General features: G+C 41.2%; 2 protein-coding genes across 2 annotated transcripts in view; both read left to right on the top strand.

The window, feature by feature from the left end:
- The first annotated feature begins 7974 nt into the window (after nt 1-7974).
- LOC143298289 (protein KASH5-like) lies at nt 7975-11556 on the top strand. Its single transcript, XM_076611108.1, has 3 exons — nt 7975-8191; nt 11067-11191; nt 11454-11556. The coding sequence occupies exons 1-3, from the start codon at nt 8045-8047 to the stop codon at nt 11554-11556; spliced, it is 375 nt and encodes a 124-aa protein (XP_076467223.1). The 5' UTR covers nt 7975-8044.
- A 156-nt stretch (nt 11557-11712) lies between these two features.
- LOC143298288 (uncharacterized) overlaps nt 11713-16915 on the top strand; it is a 62814-nt gene continuing 57611 nt past the window's right edge. Inside the window, exons 1-2 of the mRNA XM_076611107.1 lie at nt 11713-11783; nt 12450-12614. Of these exons, the coding sequence (XP_076467222.1) occupies nt 11776-11783; nt 12450-12614 (173 nt within the window). The 5' untranslated portion in view covers nt 11713-11775. The remainder of the gene's footprint in view (nt 11784-12449; nt 12615-16915) is intronic.

Below are 16915 nucleotides of genomic sequence, written 5' to 3'. Positions count from 1 at the left end.
TTGTGTTTGCCTCCTTACAAGTGTCTGTCTTCACCCAAAGCTGTGGGGCGACATTAGTTATGCCCAGACTGGTAGAATTCACCTGTCTTAAAACTCAGCTTTACATTACAGTCGGGATGTTTTTTCTGTGTCATGTGAATTGTTTTTGTACCTTACTGATAATAAATTTGTAAGTATTCATGAGTTTTTGTCATGACTTTTTATGTTGTGGAGGATGGTTATGAGTTTGTGTGTGTGTGTGTTTATCTTTGGTTTTTTAAATGTTGTGGAACATGATTTTTGGCTAACAGTTTAAAAAAAAAAAAAAAGAGGGTTGAGGAAATCAAACTTCACTGTACTTCAGAACTGGCCAATAAAGATGAGCACCATTGGGAAACAACTGTTGTAGAATAAACAATGCTTTTTCATTCTTACATTCATGTTAGTCTTTTCTTGTTCACAGAAAGAACGTTCACTGTTTAAAAGAGACATGTATGGTGCATGTTTGATCAAAAATGCATCAGAAGAGGGGGTCATACCATGGCATAGTTGCAATGAGTATGGCAGTACAAGTATGTGTACAACTAGTTTTTCCTTTTTTTTAAAAAACTGTTTAACATTATGGAGGAAAAGGAATAATGCTTTAAAGTGGTCTCATTTAGTTGCTTTTGTCATTTTTATTTTATGTTATTTTATTATTCCACCTTCTTGAAAATCATTTTTACAAAATTTTAAACGGGGAAAAGACAAAGATCACACAAAAGTGTCCTCCACAAAAAAAGGCCAACAGAGCAACACAGCCAGTTAAAACCTGCATCATTTTGACACTGTACTGGTCAAACAAAGAGTTCACAAAGGATGTGTTGGGGTTTTTTTTCTATTGGTCAGTGACATTGATATCCCAACTGACTCCCCACCCACACAACCCTCCACCACTAACCGCCTTTGAAATGCACTTAAGATTCTTCTTGAATAGATGAAGTTCATTATTTATTCATATCTTTCATGTTTCCGTGCTGTCAAAATTGTACGTTCTGTCCTCGAACCGCTCCAGTAGCATGACGTGTGTGTTTGGACATATAAATATTAATGAGATGAAACAACCCACACCATCTTTTCCTTGTCATCATTCTGTCTTGCTTTCTTTCTGGATCACGCACACACACACACGCACACACCATCCTGACCCTACACTTACCGTCATGTCTCCTACACACATTCACACCATACCTACCTCATTCTTTCCTAACGTATACACACACACACCATCCTAACCCTACACCTTTCTCCCTTCCCTACAACACACACACACACACACACACCTGTGCCCATATCCCTCGGGCCATCCGTCAAGCAAGGCAAGGTCTCAATCTCTTTCCCAGGCTGATTAATGACAACGACGTCGATCGAGTTGTCTTTAAATACTCTCCGTGCCTGCAGGCAGAAAAGTTTGTCCCCTGACTGCAAAGCACAATGAATGCACTGGCTGACTTGAAGATTACACCGGTTGCAAGAAGATGACATAGGGACACTGCGACACAAACGAAAGCTGTGTGATTTCTCGTGCGTAAAACTTCCTAAAGTGAACTGTGATCATTTTAGTTCAACCGGATCGTGGTGTGTGTGTGTGTGTTCATGAGGGCATCGTGTTCAAGTGTTGCATTTGTGGTTATTTATTTATTTATTTATTTATTTATTTTTGTGGATCGCAATATCAGTGCTGCTGCATGGGCCGAAGTGTCAGTTCCGGGGTCTGTGAGGATGTGAACCACAACAGACAGGTGCGCAGACAGTGTGTGTGTGTGTGTGTACGCAAGCGTGTGTGTGATATGCCCGTGTGTGTGTGTTTATATGTTTGCGTGTGTGTGTGTGTGTGCGCGCGCGCGCGCGTGTGTGTTATTCGTGTGTGTGTGTTTATTTGCTCATGTGTTGTTATATACCCGTGTGTGTGTGTTTATATGTTGGTGTGTGTGTGCGCGCGTGCTCGTGTGTGTTATTCGTGTGTGTGTGTTTATTTGCTCATGTGTTGTTATATTCCCGTGTGTGTGTTTATATGTTGGTGTGTGTGTGTGTGTGCGCGCGCGCGCGTGTGTATATTATTCGTATGTGTGTGTGTTAATTTGCTCATGTGTTGTTATATGCTTGTGTGTGTATTTATGTGTTGGTGTGTGTGTGTGCGCGCGTGTGTGTGTTATTCGTGTGTGTGTTTATATGCTCATGTGTGTGTGTGTGTGTGTGTGTGTGTGCGGGCGTGAAAACACGTTTTTATCTGTTGTGTTGTTATATGTCGGTTACGTGCGTGTGACTGAATGATTCGATTAGTATTCTTCCTCCTCTTCTTGTTATCTTGCAGGAAATGGTGCAGCATATATTTGATGAGAACATTATCATATTTTAATTATTTCTGTGTGGTATAACGGTTATCACCTTCACCGTCATCTGGTTAGTGTTGTCTTCATGTCTTCTGAGTGCATTCAACATACATAGATTGAAGTATAGCCTTACAGTCAAAACAGGTTATATCTGAATGAGCCCCACTTTCGCTTTCCACGGCCGTCTGCTTGTAATGGCGTTGGTTTTGATATATGGCAAATGACTTATCAATATTCATTACAAAGCTTTTATTTTTGTGTGTGTGTGAATCTGGTGGACAACCATTAACATCATCACCTTGAACAGCTTGGAGCTTATCAATGTTTCCATACACGAATAAATTACCCCACCCCACCACTAAAAAAAGAAAAAGAAAAGGGGAAAAAAAGAAGAAAGAAAAGGAGAAAAAAAAGGGAAAAAACCCACTGCAAGATTATCAGAAAGAATATACCAACCATGGAAATGAGGTCAGATACAGGGTATCGTACACTAAGATGATTAGTCATGCCGAGATGTGTTGTTCATAATCATCTCAGCTATGCATTCTGCTGAAATAACCAGATTTCAGCCCTGATATGTGGCTCTATGCGTCGGCTGGGCTATAAGCAACAATGATAAAGAGATAGAAATAAAGAAACGATCGATTTTTTCACCCATGTCTGGTAACTTCTGCCCTCGTTCACGATTGAAGCGACCGAGGAATGGACGGTGTTTGGATTCACTGAACACGTCTTTCATTTTCAAGGCTATTATGAAAAAAAAAAAGAAGAAAAAAAAAAATATATAAGTAGGTAGGCCTAGCTATAGCCTATATCGTTTTAACAAGTCGACACGGGTGCACAAGCGCGAACACACAGACACAGACAGACACACAGGGACACACACACACACACACACACACACACACACACACACACACACGCACGCACGCACGCACGCACGCACGCACGCACACACACACACACACACACACACACACACACACACACACACACACACACACACACACTAACTTACGTATGTACAAGCTATATGCTACAATATACGTTCTCATTAAATTCACAAGGGTAGATTTAATGTTATTATGGGCAACTTTTTTTTTATACATAGGAATAGAATCAATCAAATAAAACAAACTCTGCAAGCATTCCTGCTTGACCTCAAGTATAAGTTAGACAAGCATGTACACATAATGGAAATGAATTACTGTGATTTTGTTAAACAATGGCTACCATACTCTGTGTTGGTAACAGAACATTGAGTAAAATGAAAACTATCATCATAATACATTATATGAATGATGCATGTTTGATAGAATTTATAACAATATCAGAAATGAATATACTGCAAATTTTGACATGTTTGTACATTCATTTTAATAAAAGAAGTAAGCTGCCACAGGTAATTAGTAACATAATTACATTGATCCTTTAATAACACTTTATAAAAACTCTGGTGCTCCTTGAAGCTTTGTCATCATGAATACATACCATGATGTGACATTAATTTTTGGTATCACTGTCAATATTTCCTTTTTTTCTTGTTCTTTATTATTTGTTATTGTTCTTCTTCTTATTACTATCATAAGTATTATCATATTGAAAATTAACCCTTGTATCTCAATAAGTTAATGATTTTTTTTCGATGTTCATTCATGGACAAAATGTTTTGCTCTGTGAATGCTACGAACAATCTACTAGGTAAAATGAAAAACACTCCTCTCCCTACAACATTTTCAGTGCAGGAACTCCCTCACAAGTTTTCTGACTTCTTCACCGGCAAAATACCATGCATTCGTGAGAGTTTCAGTTTCAGTTTCAGTAGCTCAAGGAGGCGTCACTGCGTTCGGACAAATCCATATACGCTACACCACATCTGCCAAGCAGATGCCTGACCAGCAGCGTAACCCAACGCGCTTAGTCAGGCCGTGAGAAGCTTGACTCTGTTGTGTCTCCTTCTTCACCCGTTAAAGAACGCGTGTACAGTGGTCCTGTTTTACGTTGTTTCCAACCGGTTACCGAAGATTTTGTGAAGAAAGTGCGTCTGAGCGCTTGTCCGGAATCCTGTGAGCTTGACCCTGTCCGTCTTCTTTGTTGGTTGAATGTATTGATGTTCTACTGCCACATATTACTCATGTCATCAATTCTTCCTTACTGTCTGGTTGTTTCCCTGAAAGCTTCAAATCTGCTGTTGTACGTCCACTCATCAAGAAACCATCTTTGGATCATAATTGTTTGAAAAATTATCGACCTGTCTCTAATCTGTCATTTTTATCAAAACTGCTAGAAAAGATCATATTGTCTCAGCTCCTAGCTCATTTGGAACAAAATGGTTTACTTATTTCCCACCAGTCAGCTTATAGACGGGGTCATAGTTGCGAAACGGCGCTTCTTAGAATAGTGAATGATTTGCTTTCGGGATTTGATGAGGATAAGATATCTGTTCTCGCTCTCTTAGATTTGTCAGCAGCTTTTGACACTATCGACCACTCTATCCTCTTGAACAGACTTAAAACTTCCTTTGGTATTCGTGACACTGCACTAGCATTGATCACGTCTTACCTATTCAGATCGTACACAGAAAGTGTGTGTAAATGGTAGATACTCTAGAGTATCTGCCTTAAAATATGGTGTCCATCAGGGGTCCGTCCTTGGTCCTGTTCTTTTCGTGCTGTATGCGGCTCCTGTGTCGGATGTCATCAGTCATCATGCGATGTCGCATGAGAGCTTTGCTGATGCCACACAACTTTATCAGTCGGCTTCCATAGCTGAAATTGATGCACTGGTGACTCAAACACAGGAGTGCATTGCTGGCCTAAAGGACTGGATGACTCTCAACAAGCTGCAACTAAATGATGATAAGACTGAAATTATGATAACCGTAGAATCAGCTCTATCCGCCACTATCTCTCAACCGATGCAACCAAGACACTTGTATGCTCTCTGGTTCTCTCAAGATTGGATTACTGCAACCCTCTTTTGGCCGGCCTTCCCAAATATCTGTTAGACAGACTCCAACGAATTCAGAACAACGCTGCCAGACTCATTTGCAGAGCTTCTAAATTTGACCATGTTTCTCTCTCAGTCTCTCCACTGGTTGCCGGTTTCTGATCGAATAGACTATAAGCTATCCACTCTGACCTTTTCTGCAGTCAACGGATCTGGCCCCAAGTATCTTTCTGAACTCCTCCATATCTATACCCCGTCTCGCCAGCTCCGTTCTTCCTCTGATACTCGACTTCTCAGTATACCTCATGTCAGAAGTAAGACCTATGGACACAGATCGTTTTCTTTTCAATCGCCAAAGACGTGGAACAATCTCCCTGATAACCTCCGTCATTCTGATTCCCTCGCATCTTTTAAATCTCGTCTCAAAACTTACCTTTTCCCTCAGCAATAAGTTCAATTGTGGTAGGTCCACTTCCTTTGCGCTAGCTGTGCTTGACTATGTGTGTATACATATGTATGTGTACATAACTACATGCATGTATATGAATGTGTATTGTGTGTGCGTGTGTTTATGTAAGTTTGTTCCTGCCTATGCGAGCGTATGTGTTGGGGTAGCTGTTAGATACACATATATGTTAAAATGTATGTATGCATTGTGTGTGTGTGTGTGTGTGTGTGTGTGTGTGTGTGTTGTCACATTTCGGTGTGTGTATGTAACATTGATGTAATGTTTTATGTTAATAAAAGCGTTTTGTAAAGCACCTAGAGGAGATTCCTGGATAGTGTGTTATATAAGTATCCATTATTATTATTATTAATGTCGAATCACACAGATGTTGTGAAATGTCAAAATATAACCTTGTGTGCAAGGCGAAAGAATTCACAAGGCTATATACCCTTCTCAGCAAACGCCTATCATATGATTTATACAGATGTGGATGAAATGGAGGAGACGAGAGCTGAAAGTTGTATAAATGTATCTATAATACATGTATGTATTTATGTATCTATTTAGGACCGGATATATCATTGTATGAAATTTTATCTAAGTTCTCTGTGTGTGCATGTGTGTGTGCGCGAATGTGTGCTCGCGCATGCCCAGTTCACCGTCTCACTTTCTTTTTTCAAGCAACAGACCATCACCCACCTGCCAAATCCTCACCTCTGCATTTGAAATGAAGAACGCAAAGTATGAATCGCAGCTAATGTTTTCCATGATATGTGTCTGTAACTGATGAAATTATGGTTAAAAAAGTCCTTGAACCCACAAAATGATGATGTCGTAAAAGATCGTTGTGATTTACGGCATGTTGGCAGACGACACTTAAGCCACCAGTCGGACATTGTCCACATTTGTCGAGATCTGTGCTGACAGGAGTTTCAGGTAAATAGGGTAATGCGGTTTTTTTTGTTTGTTTTGTTTTGTTTTTTTGTATTTTATCAACAAAAGGTATCAATCAAGCAGGTATAATCAAACGAGAAAAAAACAACAACAAAAATATTCGCGCGTTTGATTCAGTTTTAGATCCAGTTGAATTTGAAATGAGTTGATGGGATCCTTTTTTTTTTCTTTTTTTTTATCTGGATCAATTCTAACAGATGCTTAAAAACATGAGCCGGGTGGACGAGCGTATGTAGACCCAAATCGAAAAAAAATATTAAGGCATATTGTAGATCTGTAAGTTCGTAAGAGGCATCAGGTAAACTTTACTGCAAGTGCCAAATATGCATACAAGATTGGATGGTAAAGTCCTATTTTACTTTTTAGCGTCCTGAATTACTGTATCGGTGGTTGTTGAAACACAAGTCTCCATACAGTTCTAACAGAACCGATGTGAACATGGACAAATACGCGTTTGTGTAACTCGCGTATAAACTAAACAGACCGAAGGAGACGAAAATCACAAAATAACATTTTTGTTAATTGTAATTCTATTCACCGCGGGTTATGATGATCATGACGAGAGGGTTAACAAAATCTGTCTTTCCCTCTCTCTCTTTTCTCTCAGTCTCTCTCTCTCTCACTGACTCTACCCCCTTCCCTCACATTCGTTTTTTTTCCTCTCTAAATTAATAGAAAATACCCCAGGCATCATGCATAATTGTCCTATTTTCACTTTCTCAATCACTTTGTCCCTGTGTGTCTTTTTATGTCTCTCCCAATCTCTCCCCCTCTGTCTCTCTCTCTCTTTGTGTCTCCGTTTCTGTCTCCCCCATCGCCCTCCCCCCCTCCCCGCCCCCCCACCCTCTTCACCTCTCTCACTCTCTTTGGTCTAACAAAATCTAGTTGAAGTAAAATCACCGAGATTGATAGTTATAAATCCATGAGCCTACCATTAGATTTCTGTGTAAAATATTGCAATTTTAAAAAGAATTTATTTGTGTATATGTGTGTGTGTGTGTGCGCGCGCGCGACCTAATGTGCGCCTCAGTGTATGTAGGCCTACCGCCTTGGAACAATTCAGCAGTTTGTCTGTTTTGCGAATGCATGAATGTTTGTTTATTTTGTCCCTGTGCATTTGTACATGGAGGCGCGCGTGTGGGAGTGTGTGTGAGTGCGAATACAAATGTGTGTACGTGGATGTGTGTGTGTGTGTGTGTGTGTGTGCATTGTATTCATCCATGGCACGGGCATGCTTCCATCAGCCAAATTTTCAATTCATTGCAGTTCGATCCAGCGCATGTGCTGGTAAAGTGAACTGTCAAAATCATTGTGGACACACACACGCGGCGACAGCGCCAGCATGGAGAACGTGATCGTCAGCCAGTTGCTGTCCGAAACGGACTTGATTGACATTCTGTTCCACACGTGCGATGAGCAGAACACGGGTCGTGTGCCGGTGTCAGCACTGATCACTTACCTGCACAAAATGACAGGATCCGATGTACAGGTATGTCGACTCTTCTGTTTGCGTCTCATTGCGCTGTGCATGTGACACGTCTGCTTGCGCAGAGCACTTGTGCACACATGCAAGCGGGTATACGCATATACACACGCACGTGCACACACACGCACGCGCACACACACACACACACAGGCCCGCGCGTACTGACCGACAAACCAAAACAGGCGTCAAAGCATGAAAGAGAGAACATGTGGGTGTGTGCTCGATCGTGTGTGCATTTGTGCGTGCATAAACGCGCGTGTATTGAAGAGTGCGTGGGGAGGGGGGCAAGGGGGAGGGGCGGATGTATATGAATACCAAATGTCAGTATGGCATGGTGTGCTTGGCACAGCTGAACAGTACACTTCCTCTTCAGAATTACTTCCTCGATGATTATAATTGATCAGGTGGTGGTTGTGACGGTAGACAAGACTGTACCGTTTCGTGTTTTTATAGGCCATCAGAATTATTGGCTATTAACCACCCCTCCCTCTCTTTATGCCTTGCAAAAAATTTGTTTCCCTCAGTGTCTGTCTCTTGTTCACTTCCTTTTCTGCCCACCCTCTCTCTTCTCAGGAAGAACTGGAAGCTCCCTTAATTTTCTTTCTTGTTTGGCCAAGCGCGCGCACACACGCACACACACACACGCGTACACGCACGCACACTCACGCACGCACACACGCACGCACGCGCACCCTCTCTCTTTCCCAATCTCTCAGCCTCTGTCTGTCTGTCTCTGTCTCTCTCTCTCTTTCTCCCCTCTATCCCTTTATGTCTCTTACACTTTGCGTATTTTTCACTTTGTCTCATTGTCAGTTTTTATGCCTGGTTCTTTCTCTTTGTTTTTGGAAAAAGTCGTAACTTGGGCTATTCCCCTATCGCTCGATTCTCCACATACTGGGATGCATGTGCATTTTTTTCTATCTGATTTTATTCTTCATATACTGGGATGCAGGTGGGGTTTCTTAATCTGATTTTTGACATCTTTTTCAATTTCGTATTTTTGTGTTGTGTTTTAGTCCGAGAACGTTAATCGCCCAGTATATTCAGTGACAACCTTTCACACACACATATATATACTATTTATACTATACTACATTATACCTGTTTCATTTGTTGGTCTTCGTGTGAAAAGCAAATGTGGATTGTTTTGTTTGCACTATTTATTGAAAAAAGTAGATAAATGTTTTTAGCGACATCTTACGTACGCACAAAACAAGTGCTTGTTTTAATATTCTGTTGTAGTGTGAGAGGTAAGGTCTTTTGAGACAACTGTGTGTGTGTGTGTGTGTGTGTGTGTGTGTGTGTGTGTGTCTGACGGGCGCTGTATCCGAATAGTTATAGAGTTGACTTTGGCTGGGTTCGTGTTGGAGTAACAACTGAAATAATAACAAAGATATTATTTCCGATTTCCCAGGTCATAATACGGGCAGCTACTAAAACCTGTGTGTCCTTTGTGCAGTTGATGGTCAAATAATCACGTAAAGATCGCGTTTGGTGGGATATTGAAACATTAATGAACGGTTACAATAGCCGAGTGGTTAAAGCGTTAGACTTTAAATCTGATGGTCCCGGGTTCGAATCTCGGTGACGGCGCCTGGTGGGTAAGGTAAAAGGTGGAGATTTTTATGATCTCCCAGGTCAACATAATGTGCAGACCTAGTGCCTGAACGCCCTTTGTGTGTATATGCAAGCAGAATATCAAATACGCACGTTAAAGATCCTGTAATCCATGTCAGCGTTCGGTGGGTTATGGAAGCAAGAACATACTTAGCATGCACATCCCCGAAAGCGGAGTATGGCTGCCTACAAGGTGGGGTAAAAACGGTCATACTCGTAAAAGCCCACTCGTGTACATACGAGTGAACGTGGGAGTTGCAGCCCACGAAAGCAGAAGAAGAAGAAGAAGAACCATTGATGTACCCAGCATACACTCCTCTGAGAACAGAATGTGGCTGCCTGAATGACAGGGTAAGAACGGTAATATATGCAAAAGCCTACTCGTAGATACGAGTCAGTGTGGAAGTTGCACCCCACGGATCGGATGCAAAAGGAGAAGAAAAAATTGCATTGTTGAGCCACATCAATACAGCTGTTTAGTGAAGAAAACAAGTTCATCTTGTTCATAGCCAGTCAATCGGAAAGGCCGCCAGAGGCTCAAAACACGGCATGGAAATCAGATCAAATCATGTTTATAGCTGAGCCGACCGCTATTGGGCCAGTTCAGGGCTGACTGCACGTCAGTTTAAACCAAAGAGAAACCGAAATAATGTTAAACTCAACTCTACAGCGAAATAATGTTGAAAGGTCCATTAAAATAACGTCAAACGTCACTACACATGGAGAAAAAGCAAATAATTATATGCTTTTCATTTAAACGAATTTGTTCCAATTGTTCCCGCTCAAGGACGTTGTAAACAATATTTTGCTTATGGGCTAAGCATTTCGCTTCTGCCTTCTCAAATTGTCACAGAATTCCGATATTCGTTTTGCACTTCTGACTATTCCCCCTCCTTTCTTCTTCTGCTGATGTCAGGTGCACGTGCAGTCTCATCATGTTGAGTAAGGACTTTATCATCGCTCCGATGGGAAGTAAGATAGTTCTCCATCATGACATCATCCATAGAACATAGAGAAATAAAAACTTCAGCCATCACACACACACACACACACACACACACCACACACACACACACACACACATTTAAATTCATTGCCAAAGGGCATGGATGTTTCCCCTTCATACCCTGGTCAGATGAGCGATGCAGCTTTTTGGTGACTAAGCTCTATATTTGGACCTGAAAGACTGTCAGTTAAATCAGGGTGTCGTTTCGGGCCAGTAAGAACAAACCATTGATCACTCATTCATTATCTCTCGCAGCACAGAGAGGCAGTTCAGAAGCTAGCCTTGTGTTTGGACCCAGAAGGACAGAACCGTGAACTGGATCTGGTCACGTATCGACATGGTATGCACACCTGGATTGAACAGCTGAGGACCCAGCTCAGGTGTGGGTGTGTATGTGAGAGAGAGAGAGAGAGAGAGAGAGAGGGCGGGAGAGAGAGAGAGCTTCATTTACGTGGCTTGCAGAAAAAAACGCCTGTATTTCAGAGTCCAACTGTGTTTTTATGAAATGTAGATAACAAGACAGGCTGCGTCTGGTTTTAAGATAATAGTCTACGTTAAAGACATTAAAGAAATTGCTTTACTTAAAAAAAAATCATATCCATAAATTTGGTTGTTCATTCTTTCTTTCTTTCTTCGTTACAGCGACCATAGCTCAGCTGATCCTGCGGTCGGTTTAATGGACGAGAAGTCATTGTCAAACACACATTTGGCCAACTCATCTTCACCTTATTTGAAAGGTATATGACTGGTTGGTTGTTTTCTTCAGGAGGAAGGGACTTTGGGGACTATAACTATATTTACGAGGTTTTTGTGTTGTGTGTATGTGTGCGTGTGTGCTTGCTTGCACGAGCGTGCCTGCGTTTGACATTCCTCACAATATTTTTTTTCCTGTTTATTCAAAGAGACATCAGGATTCGGTGATGTACAAACGGAACCCACTTCTGTTGACGATAGCTGTGAACAGATGGAACTGTGAGTATGTTGTCAGTTACTGACAGGTAAAACATAATTATTATGTTCTCACAACAGTGTCGTATGTTGCGTCATTGAATGGAATTGAATGTTTATGTAAACGTTAGCAACTTTGAAAGAGAAGATGGAGGGAGGGAGGGAGAGAGAGAGAGATGTTTGTGTACTTGTTTGTGTGCATTTTTGTCTTATGATCTCAACATTCACATCTAAACCTTACAATAAAGAAATGCATTAAGTACACTTGTTTTTGTCTGTTCATTTTTTTGTCCATTGCAGCATACGAATTGTATGTATATTGTAAATGTAATACAAACAAAATAGTACTGGGGAAAGCAAATTAGTGCTGGTATACGACTGTTCAATTATTTAAGAAACGACTATGCAATAAAGAAAATGACGAGTACTTGTGTCTGTTAGTCTGTGTCTGGTTTTGGAAGGCCTACCCATCTGTTACAAGTGAATGAAAACAGAACGACAAAAAAGAAATCGTCTCCAAAACAGACACAGCGCGCGCACATGCAAACATGCACGCACTTACAACAACACTATTACAAAAGCGCACACGAACAAAAGGGGAGTGGATGTGGGAGAGCAGGTAAAGAAAGTTGGACAGTATGGGTGGAGACAGGGAGAGAGAGGTTCGAAACGTTGACGTGTGACGGACAGTGAGGGAGGGCAGGACCTGGACAGGGAAGTGGAAGAAGAACTGCGACACTGCAACAAACGCCTGCTCCAAGAGAACAGCAAACTGCAGACCCAGCTTGACGCACAGGACGACACCTTGGCCGCTCTCACACACGACAAGGGCTGCCTCGAGGACAAAATTCGCAGGTAAATGCAACATCGAGTTAGAGTCCCATGTACAGACTGATTTTTTTTTAAAACTCACCCCTTCACAAGACCTTGTGTGGTGGTCTGGATGCTAGTCATTAGGATGAGATGATAATCCAATGTCCCGCGTAAAGCATGCACTTCGAGCACGCAAAATGACATAACCCACGGAAACAATGAGTTCTCCATGGCAAAATTCTGAAGAAAATTCCACTCTGATAGTAAAATGGATAAACTTGCAGACAGGAAAAAATGTGTAAATATATGGATGGCGTTGTGGTGTGGCGAAGACGCACTCATCCCGGGGAGAGCAGCCCGAATTTCACACAGAAAATATTTTGTAACAAAAAGTAGTGCAATACAATGCGATTCAGTATGATGCAATACAATATCCCTTGTTTCCAGCACATCAAGAGTTTTGAGACTGTTTTGAAATGACCATTTTTCCACAAATTGCAATATTGGTTCGTGTAATACTGGTCGGCTACACTGATGTTTGATTGGAGTCTTGTTGCGGCTGTGTTGAAGGTCACTAGTGGTGTGTTTCTCAGCATCAGAGCTGCTGATGCTGCGCGAGTGTGTGTGGTGTTGTGTGTGTGTGTGTGTGAAAATCGCTTCAGCTTTTGAAAATTCACATTCAGTCAGTAGTGCCCCAGGCGACAAGCCGATCCAGTATTTCTTTTTCCTTGCAATATTTATTCAGAAGAGATGCTCAGTGTTCTTTTTCCCTCTCAGTATGAACAGTAGTTTGAAGCTACTGATGTTTGGCTTTGAAGTGTGTTCATTCGTGTTCAGTTATCAATTTCTCCTCTCTGATTGCCTTTACATTTCCTTTTATCTTTTGTATTGACATGTGCATGTTCAAGCTTCGTTTCGTACCGTAATAATATAGTATGTGGTCTGTGTTAAATATGTTTTAAAAGTATGTGTATTTGGTATACCTATGATTCTAAGCTTTTTTGCTTGAGGCTTCAGTTCACGAGGTGTGAACCGGGATACTAAGTTGCATTGTCCGATTTTTTGGAGTGGGTTTGTTGAGTCATGAAATGACAGAAAAGAGACTTAAACACACACTCGCACGCACGCGCACACACACAATCACACACACACACACACGCGCTCACACACACACACACACACACACACACACACACACACACACACTCGCTTACATAGACACATGTACACACAAACATACATTCATACATCCATACATACGTACGTACCCCCCATCTCCCATAAAAACAAAACACAAATTCAACACAAACACGCGCACAAACACACACACACACACACACACACGCGCGCGCGCATGCATACCTGCCTACTACGTACGTATGTACGTATCCACCTACCTAACCTCCATACCCGGCCCCCCAAACACACACCCCTCCCCCCCCCCCCCAACCCCGCCCACCACACGAAGTGTTTTCTGCTCGTCTATATTGAGATCTGAAATTTATCCACTAGTTCTTGGGCTGTACAATGCTGACACCTGTGAATCATCAGTGTCTCCCCCATTCTCACTCTTTCTCTCTGTTCCCCTGTCCCTCCCCACCACCCCTTCCCCTCCTCTTTCTCTCCCCACAGCACAACAGCCCACACAGTAAAATCGGAAGGATTGTCATTGTGCAAGCCAAACCTGTCCCTGTTGTAGCAAATCTGTCAGGTGACCTGAAACAGTTGCTGCTGACAGACGTTTTATCTATGCCTGTCTGTCTGTCTTTGTCTCTCTCTGTCTCCGTCTCTCGCTGTCTCTATCTGTCTGTATGATTGTTGATGGCAGGACTGGCATAACCACATTCAGAGTAGTGACAGATTTGTTGAATATAAGATGTTTTAAGTTGACAAATAATGTGGAGCCATAGACTGAAATGAAAATAATAGATATGTAAAATGTGCCTTGACCAGAGTTAGACTTGGTGTATCAGACATTGCCTGCCATCGTTTTAGATACAGCGAAAGAAGAGCTGAGAAAGTGTTGTGTCGTTTATGTCATCAATCAGAAGAAGAAAATTCACTTTATGTTTCGTTGCGCATGTTTACGTGACTAAAGGTTGAAACATATCCAGCCTAAGTTTAATCCATGCCGCTTTAGATTCAATTTACTTATCTCATCCGGAAACGAAACTGTATTATGCAATGTGGCGTTATACATTTACAATGCCTTAAAGTGATTGCGTATTGCTAACTTAGACTACAATATCAACATAAATTGTCAAATAGAATAAGCATCTGAAGTGTAAATGTTAAGCAGTGTGTTTTTGAAAAGTGTTTGTGTGACTGATTGATATAATTATGACTTACCCATTCAGTTAGGGGCTGAGGCCTAAATCTGAATAAACCATTTCGTATTCGTATTCGTATCTGTATCTCTGCCTGCCTCTTTCTCCCTCTCTTGGGAGAAGTTGTCTTCATTGCAAACATGATCTATTTCCTCATTGTGGTTTTGACTTCGTGTCAAGCTAAGGACCGGAATCGGAAAAGGATGCATGGGGAACACTCACAATCACATGGTTGCATGCACGCTTATCAGCAGTCAGCGCTTGGTGCTTTTTGGCTTACTTGTGTAAACAATGTGTCTGTGTTGTAACCCTGATTCGGTGATGTGTGTGTGTGTGTGTGTGTGTGTGTGTGTGTGTGTGTGATATTTCAACAAATTTTGATTCATTGTGTCTGGAAATACTTTGTCAATACCAAATTTGGACTAACATATACAACAAATTCACTCATACTAATTGTAGGTTGTAAGTCTATCGGATTAAGCCGTTTTTACAGATTGTGAATGTATTAGTTCGTTTAGCCTCTGGACTTGGAGGATGTTTTTGGGTCGTTCTTGATTCTTTGCTGGACAACGTTTGTGTTGTCAATATCAACATCTGGGTGTAGTTTTAAAACATTCTATTTCTTGTCCGCAGTTTAAAAAAAACCCAAAAAACAAGAGAGGCAAGGCCTTCAAGACTCACTTGTGATACATGTAAAAAAAATTTTAATTCGTTAAGATGTTTTTTGTATTTGTTATTGTAAAGCTTCGGGTTAAAAAAAAAAAAGGCCCGAGAGCAGATTCGAACCCAGCATGTTTGGATGGAAAGATATTGTGTGAGTCACACCACTATTGTGGATATACCAATGACATTCAAATATTAACGTTAAAACACCTTTTTTAAGCGTTATAGATGGATTCCGGTATTCAAAGTGATAAAGCTGTTTAAATCATGTTATTTTGGTATATCTCAGGCATTTAAGAATTCTTTAAAGTCCGCGGTAAAGGAGACGTTGCCATCGCCTCAAGCACACTGCAACATTTAGCTGTTTTCTCTGGATCTGGATAGATGTTCGACAAGTTTAGTAACGTTCGCCGGGGAAACTGCGACATGGTCGATTCAGTTTCTCTTTCATGTTCATTCTTGTTTATTCAGTATCTATTTTAGAATATTCATATGCAGTAAACACGTTGATGATGTACTTTGTGTCACTGCGTGTGTTCTGCCCAGAATTTGTATTATTTTCTGTTCTTCTAATTGCGAACAAGAAAACACAAGATTTGCACAGACCAGCCTAGACAAGGCTGACCGAAACTCAGTGAAACGGTTGATTCAGTTTTTCTTTTATATTCATTCTAGTTAATTCAGTGTCCGCATTAGAATATTCATATGCTGTAAACATGTCGATGGTGTATTTAGTGTAGTTGTATGCATTCTGTACAGAATTCGTATTCCTTTCCTTTTAATTGCGAACAAGAAAACCAAGGTCATGCCGTCTTCTTACCAAGCATAGCCTACGTTCCGGAAACTGGGAAGCTGTAAAATGGTGTTTTCGGAATCCGGAAATAGCCTCAACGAAATAAATCGTTAATATTCCGGAAACACGGTTTAATTCGGGAGACTTACAACCTATTATTAGTTATGACTGTGAAGATTTTTTTCCTACTATTTTTAAGCTAAATTTGGTATTGTCAGACAAAGTATTTCCAAAGAAAATGGCAATGTTAAAGTTTACCATGGACACACAGACAGACAGACACACACACACACACACACACACACACACAAACACACACACACAGAGGGTTATAACATAGACTCACTTTGTTTACACAAGTGAATCAAAAAAAGGGAATTCTGGACAGAACGCACACAGTAATACAAACTACACCATCGGCGTATTTATTGCATACAAATTTTAAAGAGGGTGCTGAATCAACGAGAAAAACTTGCTGAAAATTCGAGTCGAAGGCACTTCTTTGGTCAGTCTTCTTGCCTGAAAACTCTGTGACCGTGGGAATCGATCTACCAAAGATG

This window comes from Babylonia areolata, chromosome 23 (genome assembly GCF_041734735.1).
Source record: "Babylonia areolata isolate BAREFJ2019XMU chromosome 23, ASM4173473v1, whole genome shotgun sequence".
In the NCBI taxonomy this organism is placed as follows: domain Eukaryota; kingdom Metazoa; phylum Mollusca; class Gastropoda; order Neogastropoda; family Buccinidae; genus Babylonia; species Babylonia areolata.
The sequence above is the reverse complement of the archived record's forward strand: the minus strand, read 5'-3'. Positions and strand labels throughout refer to the sequence as shown.

Bases quoted from the DNA above. Each gene is read 5' to 3' on its own strand.
- LOC143298289 (XM_076611108.1), top strand. From the start codon at position 8,045: ATGGAGAACGTGATCGTCAGCCAGTTGCTGTCCGAAACGGACTTGATT. The intron at 8,192-11,066 runs GTATGTCGACTC...TATCTCTCGCAG, and splicing joins TGACAGGATCCGATGTACAG to CACAGAGAGGCAGTTCAGAA. The intron at 11,192-11,453 runs GTGTGGGTGTGT...TCTTCGTTACAG, and splicing joins CAGCTGAGGACCCAGCTCAG to CGACCATAGCTCAGCTGATC.